The following is a 15617-nucleotide window of genomic DNA, read 5'->3' as shown; positions in this document are numbered from 1 at the left end:
AGGTTGTAAGAATGCTTTAGCCCTGTGGTAAGTGCGGTGTGAAAAGCCTGTAAACTTTCAGTCCGCAAGCAGTTTTAGAAGTGAACCAAATTGCATTTAAAACAATAATGGGAGCCGGTTTCACTCTCCATGGGGTCCTGGGGCTTTTGTGAAGAGGCCCCTCATATTTAATTTATCATTACGCTGACATCGTGTTCCAAAGTATGGAGAGAGAAATTTAAAGTTCTTTAAATTACTTCAAACCAAATGGCACACAGTGCATCTAGGGCTCAGGGCCCTGGTAATCCAGCCTGGTATGTCAGAGAAACTGTGGCTCATTAGATCGTTTTGTAGGAGCTAAAAAATGGAGGTATATGTCAAACATTTACAGATAATGAGATTAAGGAACCCTGGGCACAGATCAAATGCCTCAAACGCCCCCGTCCCACAAAGCACAACCCAGGCACACATGAAGGTAGCCTGATTTCTTTTAGTTGTGGCATCCTCCAAGTAAAAGGGGAAGACTTTTTTTTTTTGGCTCTCCGAAAATAAATATTATCACTCAAGCTTTTGCTCTGGAGGTTTGTTTAGTAAGCCGCACATGATGCCAAATGATTACCAAGCACAATGATCTCTTAACACGTACTGTCTGGTAAAGCAGTGAGCTGGGCAGATGCTGTTTGCAGAATAATTAAAGATAATTAGCAAAAAAAAAAAAAAGAAAAGAAAAAAGAGTTATATGCCTACCAAGATGCATTAATCTGTGGGATGCAGCATGACATGTTTTAATCACTTAACCTATAAACTTTGCTTGACTTCTTAGTAACGCTGCACATCCCAGATCATCCTCCTGTGTCGGCTGTAATGGGTTCTTCCTCGGTTCTTCTGCTCTGTGTGTTTGTTTTGGTTGATTTTCTGTCACAGTACTTTGTGTACTTGCTGTGTTACTGTACTCTCTGTCAGTTACTGTCCAGGCTGCTGTCTGGAGGTGCTGATCACGTGACGGCGAAAGGGCAGGGGCACGCGCAGGGTTTTTTCACACTTTTGTAAACAACATGGCGATTCACGGACTGGCCCTGCTGCTAGCCGACTGAACAAACACTGTGCTGTCAGACCTTCTGCCTCTTCGTGCGGTGAACGTCACACGCTGGACCCCGTTGAAGTCACCCCGTCGGGCACATTGTTAACTTCGCACCGACACGACAACGAGCTGGACTGACGAGCTGTCAAGAAGACCGTTTGACAATCAAACGGTAAGTCGTTAGCATCTTTAGCTAGTTAGCTCAACAAAACCATCCTCGTTATCTTGATCACGATAAGCTAACCTACGGGGCAAATATGCTGTTCTGTGTCTGTGCCGAACACGTCATTTGTCAATCTGAAGAAGTGGAGGTACAGTGACTAGAGCAAACAACTCGTATTAATTTCAGTTTAGCTAGCGCAGGTGTGTGTTTTTAGCCATTGTTGCCTTACTTCTGGTTTCACATTTCCTCTCAGGATCAGTTCACACACACACTCTCTCTCCCACACTGTACTTGTGTTCACCTGGCTTCCGCCAGGTAAATCTAGGACTGTCATTCAATGTCAAATGATTCTCCCTGCCAGGCCCTCTTCAGTCTATGGGCTCTCAGTCCAGTTCTGGGATGTCTGGTGGAAGGGGCTCTTCCAGTGGCAACCCAGCTGAGCAGTCTGATACAACAGAACCGAACCAGAGCAGCAGCAGCAGCAGTAGCAGCAGCAGCAGCAGCAGCAGCCGAGGCCGCAGGACGGCTGACAGGCAGCAAGGGGACAGACAGCCGGCATCAGAGGAGGACGTTGACTTAGCTGAAGTGCTGGCTTACCTACTGAGGAGGTGAATGGAGAGTTTAAACTTGCACTGGCATTGATGTTAACACAACAACATGTGCACTCTGGACTTCTGAACCCAGTTTAGTGAAACAGAAAGGAGACAAAATCCAATTGTCTTGCACATTAAAGATTAACACTCTTTTTGCAGTGCAATGCAATAGCTGTATATCATCTTACATACATGTACTTTCATTTCAATGTTTCTGGTCATTTAGCATATACAGTATGAGTATTGTGCTTGAGTGAGAGTGAGTACACGAAGCATGTACATAACATCAAGTCATCATTTTAAATCTTATTAGGATGTACCGCATTGATTGTATCAAATTGAGATTTTTACGTTAGATACCACCCCCTACACCCTGTTCTACTATAAAAATCTCCTCAAAACACAAACAAAACAATGGCGTTGTCATAAATTATAGGAACAGTCCATTTTATTATACCGCTGTGCAAGCAAGTGCAAATATTTACAAAAGGTGAATTGAATAAAGTGTACAAGATTATCAGTAACACTGGAAATTGAGTTCCTCGATAACTCAGAATCTTCCAGGCAGAAACAGGCAAAACAAATAAATAAATAGAAGCAATACAATTTTCAATTTGAGAGCTCAAACCAAGACTGACTTCACTAGGCCAAGATGACCCCCTTTAAACTAATAGCCCCTCCCCAGGGCGTATTTACTTACATAAAAACATACAATTAACAATATTATCTGGCAGAGAAAACATTTACAGGCCACTGAACATGTAGTGTATGTAAATTTTCCACCGCTGTCTAAAATTTCCCCCATATCCAAAACAAGTTAATTGGCAACAAAATCACAATAGAAAATAATTGGATAATTGGATAATGGGATAATTGGAAAATAAAAAGCATTTTTATGCTGATCACATGACCCTCAAAACACACAAAATGCTCTTTTTAACAGGAAATTGTTACGCCCATGTTTTGCCAGTCATGAATGTGAGATGATAAGATGAACATGCAGCATTTCATCACACGGTGAATGAGAGTAATGTTTGTGTGAATATATGCGTACAGGAAACAGCAGAACAACCAAGTGTGCACCTTTGATCGCGCTACTGAAACAGTTGCAGAAAGAGCTATAATTGCAAGGTTTTTTTTTTAACTATTTAGCGAACGGATCAGAGAAATGTGTGGTGTGTGTGTGTAGGTGTGCACGCTGCCTGCAGGCAGCGACACAACGGAGAAGTATGCGGTGCGTGTGTGTGTACTGCAGACAGTCAATGATGGAGCTGCTCTGGATCCGATATTCAGCGTTTATCTGATTTATTATTGTTTTTTATCCGATTGCTGATAAGATAAATTCATTTAAAAATGCACTTCTTTGGCTCAGATGTAGCATGCAATCTGGAAAGCAACTAGTAACCTAAGTTATCAAATAAATGTAGTGGAGTACAAAATTTGCCCTCAAAATGTAGTGGAGTGGAAGTTAAAAGTAGCAAAACAATGGAAATACTCAAGTAAGGTACAAGTACCTCAGATTTGCATTCAAGTAAATGTACTTTACATTCCATCACTGGCAACTACCAGGACAGATGTGACTACTTAAACTACGATCTTCGTTTGATTGTAAAGTGTCATGGTTATGAAAAGGTGTAACAGTTCCTGTTTCGGCTGGAGAGAGGAAACTTCATCTCGATGCTTGCTGCTGCCCTAGACTTCGATGACGGGTGCTTCATTCAGCTGGGAGTGTGACTACAGAGTTTACTTCATGATGGCGTTGGACTATGTTGGAGAAGTAGAAGTCACGCTTGTCACATCTTTATTATGTGACAGTTTATTAGATACTCTCAAAGTAGAGGGAAAGCTCACAGTGTTATTACCTCCCTGCCAAGAGAGCAAATAAGTGAAACATCACATTACATTCCAGTGTTACTAGAGTGGGGGTTGGGAGTTTCCCGTCCCTATTCCAGGTTGATTTTAATTCAGTTAAAGTTGCTGGGAATTTTTTGAATAACACCAAAAACCACAACTAACAGAATAGTTTTCAGCACTTGGATCTGATCCATGACGGTGGCCTCCAGTGATAACACAGCAAGAGGAGTCAGTAGTAGAAAGTACGAGGATCTGGAAGAGATGAAATGAATAAGTAGCACTCACATTTCTCAGTTCAGTTAACATTTAACTACTCTGGAGCAAGCTACTGATCCCCCATCTGTTACAGTGGAGCTGCACTGTGAAAAACAGAAGACTGTTGTTTTACCCACAGCACAATAGCCTTTGTGCAGGCAGGTGTCTCTGCAGCTTTGTTTTCTGAATGAGTATTTCAAGTGTTATTAATATAAGATGTCTGTTCCCTGTTATTCCTTGAAATTCTTTTTTTAGGTGCTCTCTTTGCTGTAGAGGGTTGGATTGATTTGATCATCTTGTATCACCAGTTAGACTGATTGGTCCTTGGGCTGATGTGAGTTTGTGTGTGCAGGGGCCAGGTCAGACTGGTCCATGGCAGTGGAGCCACAGGGCTGCAGCTGGTCCAGTCATACTCTGACTCTGATGAGGACAGCGACGGAGCCTGGGAGGGTCGGCTGGGGGACCGCTACAATCCACCAGGTAACCTCATACTAACACTTTTCACTGCAAACTATATTGTATCTGACTTTATAGTATTTTAGAGCCCCTCGTCGTCACTCCTCTGCTGAAAACAAACAGTTTTAACAGCCACACACATCTGAGAGCTTGTGAAGGTCAGTTTGAACTTAAACATTTACTTAAATGTAAAAGGGAGACATTTTAATATTTTGTACAACAAATCAATCTATACAGCTCTTCAAAACTGGTTAACAACTAACAGTTTAATTTCGATAGTGAGTTCTGTGTTTCTTGTCCTCAGTATCATTTGATATCAGAAAACAAAAAAATGTTTGACGAATGGTCATTAAAATATTAATATTAACTACAATGACAACATTTACATGCACACTAAAAGTTCTCTATTTTTCCAAATTTGATACGGCTCACGTCGGCCTGTTCCATTTGGACATACGGGAATTAGCCCTTATTTCAGACAGACACACTGCCTGTTTCCTGTTTACGGTCAGCTCTGTGTGTCGTCATGGATAATTTGGATACACACACCAACAATTTGGAAAAGTGGAGGCGCATGCCCAAAAGAAAAGCCCCCATTTCTGTTCTCAAGGAGAAACATACCAGCTTCCACGTTTAAACATTATGAAAGACTTGGATATCATCAGGTTTTGGTTATGCACAAATATTGCAATGCTGACATTTTCAAGAAGGTGGTTGAAGGAATAAAAGAGAGAGGTTGTGCTTGCATTGTCAGTCAAGTCTGCCACCATTGAAATACTAACAGAATTTTGACTCAAAAGAATTAAAATGGTACAAGCAGTTCCAGCTGTGAGACACGTATGACACGAGACATGACACGTTATTGCACGTTAATCGGAGTATGCACAGCTGCACGTAAACAGGAATATTAGAAGAATATTTATTTTAATAGCCATGTGACCAGTTTAATAAGGATTATTGTCCTTTTAGTCACTGTGTCAGTTGTAGAAAAGACCAACATTCTATTCCCGTAAATATGCAGGACTGTTGAATCAGAATGTAATTTATGTAACAAGGTGTAAAAGTTTGATTTGTGCGTGTTGCCTTTCAAGTGGACACCCAACCCGACACACATGAGGTGGACCGGAGTGAGATCCGGACTCAGATCCTTCTGGCCACGGCCTCCTCCGCCCAGAAAGGCCGACACAGTTTCACCCACATGCTAACAGAGGTCAGACCACAGAGATAAGATAGCATTAAAAAATGCTTGAATGTAATTTGCAGATTCCCAAGATGACGATGATTTGTTTTCATTAGTTTCATCCAGTTTTACAAGACATTTTTCAAACAATTAAGAGCTCTACTTTGGCATAACAAGTTTTCAACCCAATTCTTTCCATATTGTTTGAGATGACTTAAGTCACTAACTTGTTTGTGTTGGCGTGTTTAATTCCTGATGTTTTTCACCAGTTTGATGTTCTCTTCTCTGATGAACTCTTTGCTGTTTAGAGAGAACAAGGCAGATGTAGAGGCTCCAGTTTTTCCCATGGAGAGTGCAGTCGTATCCGCACACAGTAAGTGATCTTTAAACTCTACACATTTCCAATATTTCTCAACAAGCTACCACAAGGTGACACGGAGACTGAATGCGGATCAGTTAGATCACAAAAGTCGCACATTATGATCCATTTCATGTGACTGATTGCTGTATATTTTTTGTGAAAATCTACAACATGACGTGATGTTTACTCACACTGCTGTCTGTCATTGTCAAATTATATTGACCCTTGTTCCTTTGCAGTTTTCTGCCAAACCATGTGTCCCACAAGGATACTTACCTGCAGAAAGCCTTCTGTGGAGTGTACAGCGAGGAGGGCAACATGTTTCTCTCTGCCTGCCAAGGTGAGTCCCCCAAATAATTAAGGCCATCAGATTTGTGTAAAACAAACAAAAAGTTCTTAGAAAATACCAAATCTAATGGCACCATGTCATATTCATTCGTTCATTCATTCCTTTGATTACAGCTAGCCATTATTTTTTAAACCTTTTTTCTGTTGCTTGCTTTAGACCAGAACATCCGCTTGTACGACACCTCCAGGGGGCGCTTTCACCTACGGCGAACAGTGAAGGCTCGTGATGTGGGCTGGAGCGTGCTGGACGTTTGCTTCACCCCTGACGCACAACATGTGCTCTACTCCAGCTGGTCTGACTACAGTAAGGCTAGGGGACCTGTAAGATCATCATCAGTCGATGATGCTAATTAGTGATGTGTTTTGTTTGCAAGAGTCGTGGCTTGGACAGCTAGTGATCCCCTAAGACGCATCCATACTATCCATATGTGGCTTTTACTGATGATGCAGTAACTCTTGTCCCTGTAACTTAAGCGTGTTGCAGTTAGCTGAGCTACAGTGCCAAGAAAAAGAAAGTAGAAAACACAATAGGCTAAAGTATGGCTGGACAATATGGCCTTAGTATACTACTGATATTTTTAGACGATATACAATAAATATGTTGATATTTTGAATTCTCCTCCTTCATAAATGCTATGACTGAGTGACAAAATCAAATATCACAATATCATTGACTAAATACCTTTTATATTGATTTTGCGTCGATGTTGTAGGGATGACAATTGGTACTTTTATAAAATATTCACACATTTTTTGATAAATAATCATCAGTAATGTGGATATGATGCTAAGTGAGTAAAGGAAAGTATTAAAACACAACACTCTGGTAAGGGCCCATGTCCACATAATGTGTTTTTCTGAGCACCAGCATATTTTTTCCCACTTGTTCCTGATGAGAGAGTGTATGCAGTGCCCGGCATCTTTTTTTCAGAGCGCTCTGAGTGCTTCTAGGTGAAAATCTGAACTTTTTTAGAAAGGCAATGGGGTCGTCACCATTGCTCTTTTTCAGGCAACCAATCATATAATAGATCGAGTGCGACTCGTCACCTGTCACCCTGGTTTCCAAGAAAATGGAGGAGAATCTTGTTCCCGTCGTGTTTGTCTATCCTGAGCTTTATCAGACAGAAAAGGCAATTTGTTGGAGCAGTAGTGTTAGCTAATGTCAGTCAAAACCAATGTGCAGCATCTTCTCTCTCACAGCACAAGTGCTTCAACCCAGCGCTCCCAAGTGCCCTGTCAGCACTTTTCTGCTGGAAAAACATATAAAGTGGACAGGGGCCCTAAGGTCAGAAAATGACTGTACTGTACTGTAATGCAGCCTTCAAAGTCATGAACAGGGTTACACTTATGTCATACGAAGATACAACAATATCCCAAATCTGAAGCGATATATATATATTACGATAATGATATATTATTGATATTAAGCTAATAAAGCAGAAACGGTTGCAAAACAAACAGGAAACTAAATCAAGACTACCAAAAAGACACAAAGTCAAAACACAACAGGCTGAGGCTGAGAGTGAATAAGACCACCAGTCCCCTCTTCTGATGCCAGCACAGGAGCTTTTAAGCTTCATTACCAGGCCAGGTGCACCTCATTGAGCAATTACATGTAGTTCACCTGGGCAGAGCGAGAGAGGACAGGAGGGGGAAAAAGGACAAACAGCACAAAGAGCAGATTAAGCTGAAAAATGGCCATAATAGAAAAATAAAAGTAATGTCCGTGGCTTGTAAACTTCTTTCTGCCAACAATTCCAAAATGCTACAGTATGTGTCACATTTTATAGATGCAATAAAATACTGTCATTTGAACCCACACCTGTCAGTGATGACGCTGATGATTCACGAATGTGTGAAATCTCAATTTACAGCCCAAGCAAGAGTGAATTACTGTGTTTCTTTTGAAATGAGGATTTCTGACACAGTTTAAGTTTTTGTTGGTAGGCAATGTCAACTAAAGCTAGAACGACTTATCTTTCTATTGTAGCCCAGCAGATCAAAGATGCGATATTCAGCTTCAGAAAACACTGAAAATCAAATCGTTGCATGTTTTTGCAGCGTGACTGTTAATACATGGTTGTGTTCTGCCAGTACGTGTTCGTAGAATGTGTTGTTGTATTCAGATGTTCTCTCTCTCTGTGTCTTCCCCACAGTTCATTTGTGCAGTATAGATGGAGACAGTGAAAACCACACCGCCCTGGACCTCAAGTTAGTGTTTCCCTCATAGTAACTTATAGCATTACGGAGCAGGTAATCTATCATTCCCTACAGGCCGGCCCTCCTCTCCCTTCATTACCACCTGGATGAATGATGCTGTCAGAACTTGTCACCTCAACATTCATCCTCTCGCTCTGTGTGTGTGTGTGTGTGTGTGTGTGTGTGTGTGTGTGTGTGTGTGTGTGTGTGTGTGTGTGTGTGTGTGTGTGTGTGTGTGTGTGTGTGTGTGTGTGTGTGTGTGTGTGTGTGTGTGTGTGTGTGTGCGCTAATTGGAGAGCTCATTATTTCAACAAAGCGCTGCCATTACACTCACACCACTCCTAACAATAGCATTGTTTAAGAGTTGATTGGTGCCTTCATCAAGCTTTTTTGGTGTGTGATGACATGCAGTAGACGGTGTAGTTGTGATTCAATATTGGTGCCACTGCTGTAGTGTTAACCTGCTTGTGTGTGTGTGTGTGTGCTTTGTAGTCCAGATGAGAGGAGGTTCTGTGTGTTCTCACTGGCTGCGTCCACAGATGGCAATGAGATCCTGGGAGGGTGAGTACAATTTGCTCTTATGTTTCAAGGCAGTGGCTGACAGAGTTGAAACCAGAACTGAAGTCTCTTTCAGAAATGTGGAATCAAGCAGCTCTTCTTTTTCTGCTGTTTATTCGAGGTTGATTTTTTTTTTATTATAAAAGACAAGACACCTATATCTAATATAAGGGATGATTGGTTTAGTTCAATTTAAACCTTGAATGCGAATATGTTCATTCTCTCTCTTCTCTCCTCTCAGAGCAAACGATGGCTGCCTGTACGTTTTTGATCTTGAGCAGAATAAGCGAACGTTGAAGGTCAGTGTGTCAGCGTGCATTAGCTCTTTTTGCTTGTGGGTCTGCTTGTACCTGTTTCTGAGTCGTGTCCGCCTCTTGTGCCTCATTCTGTGATCAAGGTGAGCCAGACATTAGCAGACCTGAAAGTGTGCTGGCTCACATAAAGTTTTACACCACCCTGCCGTCTGAAAAGTAGCAGTCTAGCTCAACCCTGCAGCGGGACAGGGGGGTTAACCCTCCCCCCTCCCTCTTCCCACAACCCCCCTCTGCGTAGAAGTCAGTGGCTGGCCTCTACCATCTGCTTCATCACTGTCTTGTGCACTTTTTCACTCTGTCCGTTTCATTACCTCTGCGTCAGTGTGTCTGACCTTGTTCCTTTTCCCCATTTTTCTGCCCAGGATAAGTCTGAAGGTGGTCTATATTTTTCTTATTCTTAATAAATCCCTTAAAAAGACCGAAACCAACATTAAACCGATCCTGCTAACATATAATGCCTGTGGCCAGACTCTCATTAATGTTATTCTTCCGCTCCACTGTTGTCCAAAAACTACTAAAAACTGACCAGTGAGCCACTGTGGTGAACTTGGTGAACTTGGTGTCCCTTTATTACAGTAGATGACATTGGAGCTGCAGTTTATTTTCAGTGGATCCTATAAACATAGTTCTGCTGTAAATAACCTCTAGGGCACCAAGATAGTGGTTGAAAATAGTCCTCAAATCTTTATTTACTTTTGTTTTAGTTGTGTTGCTAAAAACAAAAGTGCCGTCAACTATTTTGATAATTGATTAATTATTTCAGTGATCATTAAGCAAGAAAGTCATAAACATTTTCTTGTTCCAGCTTCTTAACGGTGCATTATTTAAGAATTTGCCACTTGTCAAATTGATACAGAAAACAAAAAAGGCCCAGCATATCACCAGAGTAACTGCTAACTGCTGCTAACTGTAGCTACCGTTAGCTTGTTAGCTCAGCTAGCCGTGCAGTTAGCTGGTAGCTTGGGGACCAAGGGAGTGTCTTGTTTACACGGCTAGCACAGGGGCTGTGGCCCCAGGAGGGGCTGGTGCTAGCAGGTTAGCATGCTAACTTCACTTACCGGCATCACTATCCCACGGCTCATAAAGAGCATCGCCATCTTCACTCTTTATTAATGTTGAATAAATAACTACATTTCAGTAAACTACAGTAACGTTTTCTAGACTATTCTTTTTATATTTCATTTTACAATAACAAAGACCAGACTCTGACTCTGTCAGTGTTTTTAGCTGTTATTTTTTATAGTTGTAATGGCAGAATATGTGTTATCGTGTGTCACAAAGTCTCTGACCGAGGTATACAGTGGCTGAGTTAAAACATACATCCTGTGTAGTCACACACATCAGCTGGAAATACATTGGATCAGTTCTGGAAACGTTGGGCTAGCTTACATATTGCATTTTTTTCTGTCACGACTTTAAAGTACACACAGACATGCACAAGCACACAGTGCTTTCACAAAAGCATGTATACTACACACCGTCTCTCACAAAGGAAACCACACACGCTCACTGGCTTGCACACCCTCCACACAGCAACGCTGACTCTCTTTTTTGCGTCTCTACTCATCAGATTGATGCCCACGAGGACGACGTGAATGCGGTGGCGTTCGCCGACAGCTCGTCCCAGCTGCTCTTCTCTGGCAGCGACGACGCGCTGTGCAAGGTGTGGGACAGACGGACACTGCGGGAGGACAGACCGCAGCCTGTCGGACAGCTGGCCGGCCACCGAGACGGCATCACCTTCATCCACAGCAAGGTGGGGAGGAGAAGAGAGGAATGCTGCTGGTATTTTATCAATCTGTCAATGAAAAGCTCCCTAAATCCTTGCGGGTAGTTGAATATGACTGATGGCTGGTTGGAAGTTGATTAATTAAATGTCATTATTAGCCAAGTTAACTGTATCTTTAATCCAATGTATTGGTCTAACCCTGAGGTTTGTTTTGTTTTCATTTTAAAATTTGGTCACCTGTGTCGTGACTGTGGCAGGGTGATGCACGCTACCTGATCAGCAACTCGAAGGACCAGTCCATCAAGCTTTGGGACGTCAGGAAGTTCTCTCCCAAAGAGGGGCTGGCAGCTTCCCGCCTGGCCGTCACCCAACAAAACTGGGATTACCGCTGGCAGCAGGTTCCCCAGAGAGGTGAGGAGGAGGAGGAGGAGGAGGAGGAGATGTAGCTACTGGCAGTGAATGAGTCATGAGGGAGGAGAGGAGGTAGAGGTCACCTGGAGGAAGACAAGAGGAGGGGATAAAGATAAAATGATGTTGTAAAAGAAGGGAGACAGGGCCAATGACAGAGAGGTGAAATGTGGGTGTGTACGTGTAGTGAGGGTTAGGGGATATGGCAGTAGTATAGCCATGCATAAAGAAATGAGTGATTAGCATTGCAAGTCAAAAAGGAGGGAAGGCAGAGAGGTGAAGGATAGGAGCTAATGAGATGGAGCAGGGAGAGGGGGGAGGAGAAACCTAAAAATAGAAAATATAATATCTACCCTGCCCCCTTTATTCAACACCTGATTTTACATGTTTAGGATCAGTTAATTCATTGTGTCACTTAGTAAACTTATGTGAGCTAAATTATGACTTAAAGATCTTAATATCTGAAAGTATTATGTGTATTTACCTCCTGGCCCTGTTGTCCCTTTCAGCCCTGAAGAGACACAAGCTAACAGGCGACACCTCTGTGATGACCTACCGCGGTCATGGCGTTCTGCACACCCTCATCCGCTGCCGGTTCTCTCCAGAGTTCAGCACTGGACAGAGGTTCATCTACTCTGGCTGCTCCACTGGCAAAATCATCAGTGAGTGCCACCATGTGCCCGTGTTATTTTGTGTCAGCACCATAGACTGTGTAAAACATGGTCGTAGTTTGTGTGACATCACCCGCAGGTTTCTGAAGAGCCAAATCTGATCTCAGTGTGGTGGCTCCAGCCGTCGCTATCTTGGCAGTGCCTGGAATTTAACTCCTAAAGTTTAACTCCTTCTTCTTCTTGGTCTTCATTTTCTTCCTCGTTCTCTTCGTCTTCTTCTTCATCATCTTCTTCTTTGTTGTCTTCTTCGTCTTTTTCTTCATCTTCTTTGTCGTGTTCTTCTTCGTCCTTCTTCTTTTTCTTTTTCATCATCTTCTCCTTCAGCTTCTTCATTTTACTCTGTCTTCTAGGTTTTCTTCTTCTTCATCTTACTCTTCTTCCTCTTTTTCTTCGTCTACTTTTCTTCTTATTTTTCTTTGTCTTGTGTTTCTTCTTCAACATGTTCTTTGTTTTTTTGTTTTTCTTCATCTTCTTCTTCTTCTTTAACCTCTTCGTCATTGTCTTTTTCTTCTTTGGCTTCTTTGTCTTGTTCTCCGTGTTGTTGTTGTTGTTCTTCATCTTCTAGGTTGCTGTCAAGCAACCTCCCCCACACTCAATTATGCATAACTTTAAGCCTTAATATAGTTTTAAATGAATATTCCCCTTGATACAGTTGTAATAAATGGAGAAATTAGAAAAATTAGAAGAATCTTTAGATACCAAAACCATTTTTTGTACCAAGCCGTAAATTTTATTTTTAAATGGTCGTCTGTTGGGATTGACTCACTTTCGGGGCCAGCCTCAAGTAGCCATTCGAGGAAGTTTTTGGCACTTAATTGCCTTCATTTTCCAGCCACAGAGCTTGCAGCTTGTTCAAAACCAATTAACCCAGTGTCGTCATTTTTACACGGAGAATAAATACAGTTCTGATGTGTATGAGGATGTTATACAAAGCACATGCCAACAAGTAGCTAATTCTGTTGAATCCTTTGTGTGTCTCCAGTTTATGACGTGCTGACGGGCGCTGTGGTCTCCAGACTGTCGGGCCATGACGCGTGTGTGAGGGACGTCAGTTGGCACCCTTACGAGGACAACATCGTCAGCAGCTCTGTGAGTGCTGTTAACGCAAACTGTTCCGCTGGAGTGAAAAAGCTCAAGTTCACAATGTGACATTAAATTGAAGGAAAGCATTTTTCCAAAGTTGTTTTTGAATGAAGTCGGAGAATTTGATGTGTTCTGCTAATAACAGGTAATCACATGGAGTTGATGTTAGAAACAGCAAGACAGTGCAGCACTCACCTTCATCCTCGTCCTCCTTTGTTTCTCCACAGTGGGACGGAGCGGTGCGAATGTGGGAGCACAGACAGACGCATCCTCTAGAGGAGGAGAGAGAGAGGGAGAGAGACTCACAACAGGTGAAACACCTTTGAGACTGTGAGAGGAGACAAAGGAAAAAGATGTCGGAGGAAGTGACATCACAACAGAAGGGGCGACGCTGGCCCTGACACAGGACGACAATAAGCTCAAAAGGACCGGGAGAGACTTAAATATTTTAAAATTCAATGCTGGATATTAATGATTACAATTATAGCGTGGTTGTGAAGTGTTCATTTGGAAGGCATTATAGCCTTACGTTGTCATGTGCAGACTAGGGCGCAGTGAGAGGGCCTACTTCTGTTCCTCTTTTGTTTTTGCCTCACTGTTTTGCGTCAACAGGCCGAACCTTTTGAATTTGTCCTGTTAACACTTACTTAATGAGATATGGAAATGTAATGATAAGTTAGTGACACAAAAAATCATTGTTGGATATTGCAGGGAGAAACTGAGGATGATGATTCTGTATAAATGTATAGTATTTTCATGGTATGTGTGTTCAGGGAGTGTATTCGTATAGTTATCAGCGTGCTGACTTCGGCTCAGTTTTGACTCACGGGCCTTCGTCACGTACAAAGTTCACCTTTTAACACCCAGTATACCCAAAGTCACAACTCCTAAACCTGAGCTTTCCACTGGTGCACCACTTGGTCCGCTGTTCAAGGGCAACTTTCTGGTAGTCGGCTTCCTATGTCGGCTATCTCTAGCACACCACATAGACCAGGATGCTTAACTGTACTGCTAGTTTCACCGTCTTACTCGGAGTGATTTTACACTCAGTTCTCTTTGGACCACCTTAAGTCTGAAGGCAATCCTTGTATGTACACAGCCATAGTCTGAGGTATTGTTATTGATCCCAGGTCAGCACTCAACTCTGTAAACACAAGCCCTGAGTCAATTGGAAAAAAAGAAACAAGAAGATGAATTATGTTGGCTAATATAAACCTGTGATCTGTTTAAAAGATTTGAATGTGACTCATAATATGTTGAGACTTGGTGAAGGGACTGAAGATGTGAGCGTGGATCAAAACTCACACACTGATCTGTATATGCAATTTTCAGGTGTTTATATCAAAGCCCAAATTTCACTCTCCGTTGTTTTACAGAAACAATAAAACCTCTCTTAAAATTTTACAAGCGGAAGCTTTTTACTGAGTGTTCGCTGCTGTTGATGGCAAGCCCTGTTGTTTGTATTTAAATTTGCTTTATCGGGCTTTAAACATGCGGAAGTGGGCCACAGAGACAATGCAACACTTTCATATCCTGATAACAGTGAACTAAGTGGAGATAAGTGCCCATTTGCACATCACATGGTCCTCAGTGGCAAAATGGTTTTCAAAAGTTACCCTTTTCCATTTAGTTTCTTTTAATGTGGTGAGCACAACTGCAACATGGGCATTTACCAGTAGCACATAACGGACAATTAGCTGCAGGAGCAATAGCAAAGTTGCCTGAAGGTCGTTGTAACAACAGCAGTGCAGCAAGAGGTCTAAAATTAGGCAGAGATTCTTTGGCATGTCTGGCTGCAATTCCTGTTCCTACTTAACACAAATTAGATTCTTATAAAAAAAGCCACCAACACAGTGGAAGTAATTATCTGTCATCTGCAGCTTCATTGAAAGGAATTCAGGTCACAATTCAGGAAAAAACTTCTCTGGATCCAGAAAGTAATCAAAAAATGCTTGTCCTATTACTGTTTAGTAGTTTTTAATTAAAAAAGGACACTTGGGAATTTGCATTTGAATAACTGAGAAGGCGAATGGAAGAAAGCAACAGCTACTCTCCTTACATTTTATTATGTAACAACTGTTTCACTAAAAAAAAAAAAGCTTTCACACATGGACTCCAGCAGTATTTCTGTTAGTGTGGAGACTATATTAGAAGTGGGACTGGATGTCCTCGCTTGTAAAAACACTTCTCGTTTGTTTTATTGAGCATAAATCCCATGGAAAGACTAAATTTACTCAATTTGGCTCTGAGAGTCGGGGAGGTTTAAAAGGCTCTGGCCTGAGGAGTGGGCCTGGAAATAAAAAAAAAAAAGAGTGAAAGTGCTGTGAGAAACGCAGCTGTTCAGGGCGCCAAATGCGGGCTGGCAACAGTTTATAACTTAAATTA

The 15617-nt window shown here is 42.0% G+C and overlaps 1 protein-coding gene across 1 annotated transcript; it reads left to right on the top strand.

The window, feature by feature from the left end:
- The first annotated feature begins 995 nt into the window (after nucleotides 1-995).
- On the top strand, nucleotides 996-14639 carry dcaf11 (ddb1 and cul4 associated factor 11). The gene is made up of 15 exons (XM_084339823.1): nucleotides 996-1232; nucleotides 1585-1831; nucleotides 4278-4405; nucleotides 5473-5591; nucleotides 5870-5934; nucleotides 6162-6262; nucleotides 6428-6574; nucleotides 8427-8481; nucleotides 8962-9030; nucleotides 9269-9326; nucleotides 10912-11097; nucleotides 11328-11481; nucleotides 11988-12140; nucleotides 13132-13238; nucleotides 13460-14639. Exons 2-15 carry the CDS (start codon nucleotides 1599-1601, stop codon nucleotides 13556-13558), a joined length of 1674 nt encoding a protein of 557 aa, XP_084195949.1. The 5' UTR covers nucleotides 996-1232; nucleotides 1585-1598; the 3' UTR covers nucleotides 13559-14639.
- Nucleotides 14640-15617: the final 978 nt, after the last annotated feature.

This window comes from Pagrus pagrus (assembly GCF_965226575.1).
Source record: "Pagrus pagrus genome assembly, chromosome: 20".
NCBI lineage: Eukaryota > Metazoa > Chordata > Actinopteri > Spariformes > Sparidae > Pagrus > Pagrus pagrus.
The sequence above is the reverse complement of the archived record's forward strand: the minus strand, read 5'-3'. Positions and strand labels throughout refer to the sequence as shown.

What these genes read in the sequence shown, in the direction of transcription:
- dcaf11 (XM_084339823.1), top strand. Translation starts at nt 1,599, where the DNA reads ATGGGCTCTCAGTCCAGTTCTGGGATGTCTGGTGGAAGGGGCTCTTCC. An exon ending in GTTTCTCTCTGCCTGCCAAG is followed by an intron (nt 6,263 to 6,427) that starts GTGAGTCCCCCA and finishes TGCTTGCTTTAG; the next exon opens with ACCAGAACATCCGCTTGTAC. An exon ending in CACACCGCCCTGGACCTCAA is followed by an intron (nt 8,482 to 8,961) that starts GTTAGTGTTTCC and finishes TGTGCTTTGTAG; the next exon opens with TCCAGATGAGAGGAGGTTCT.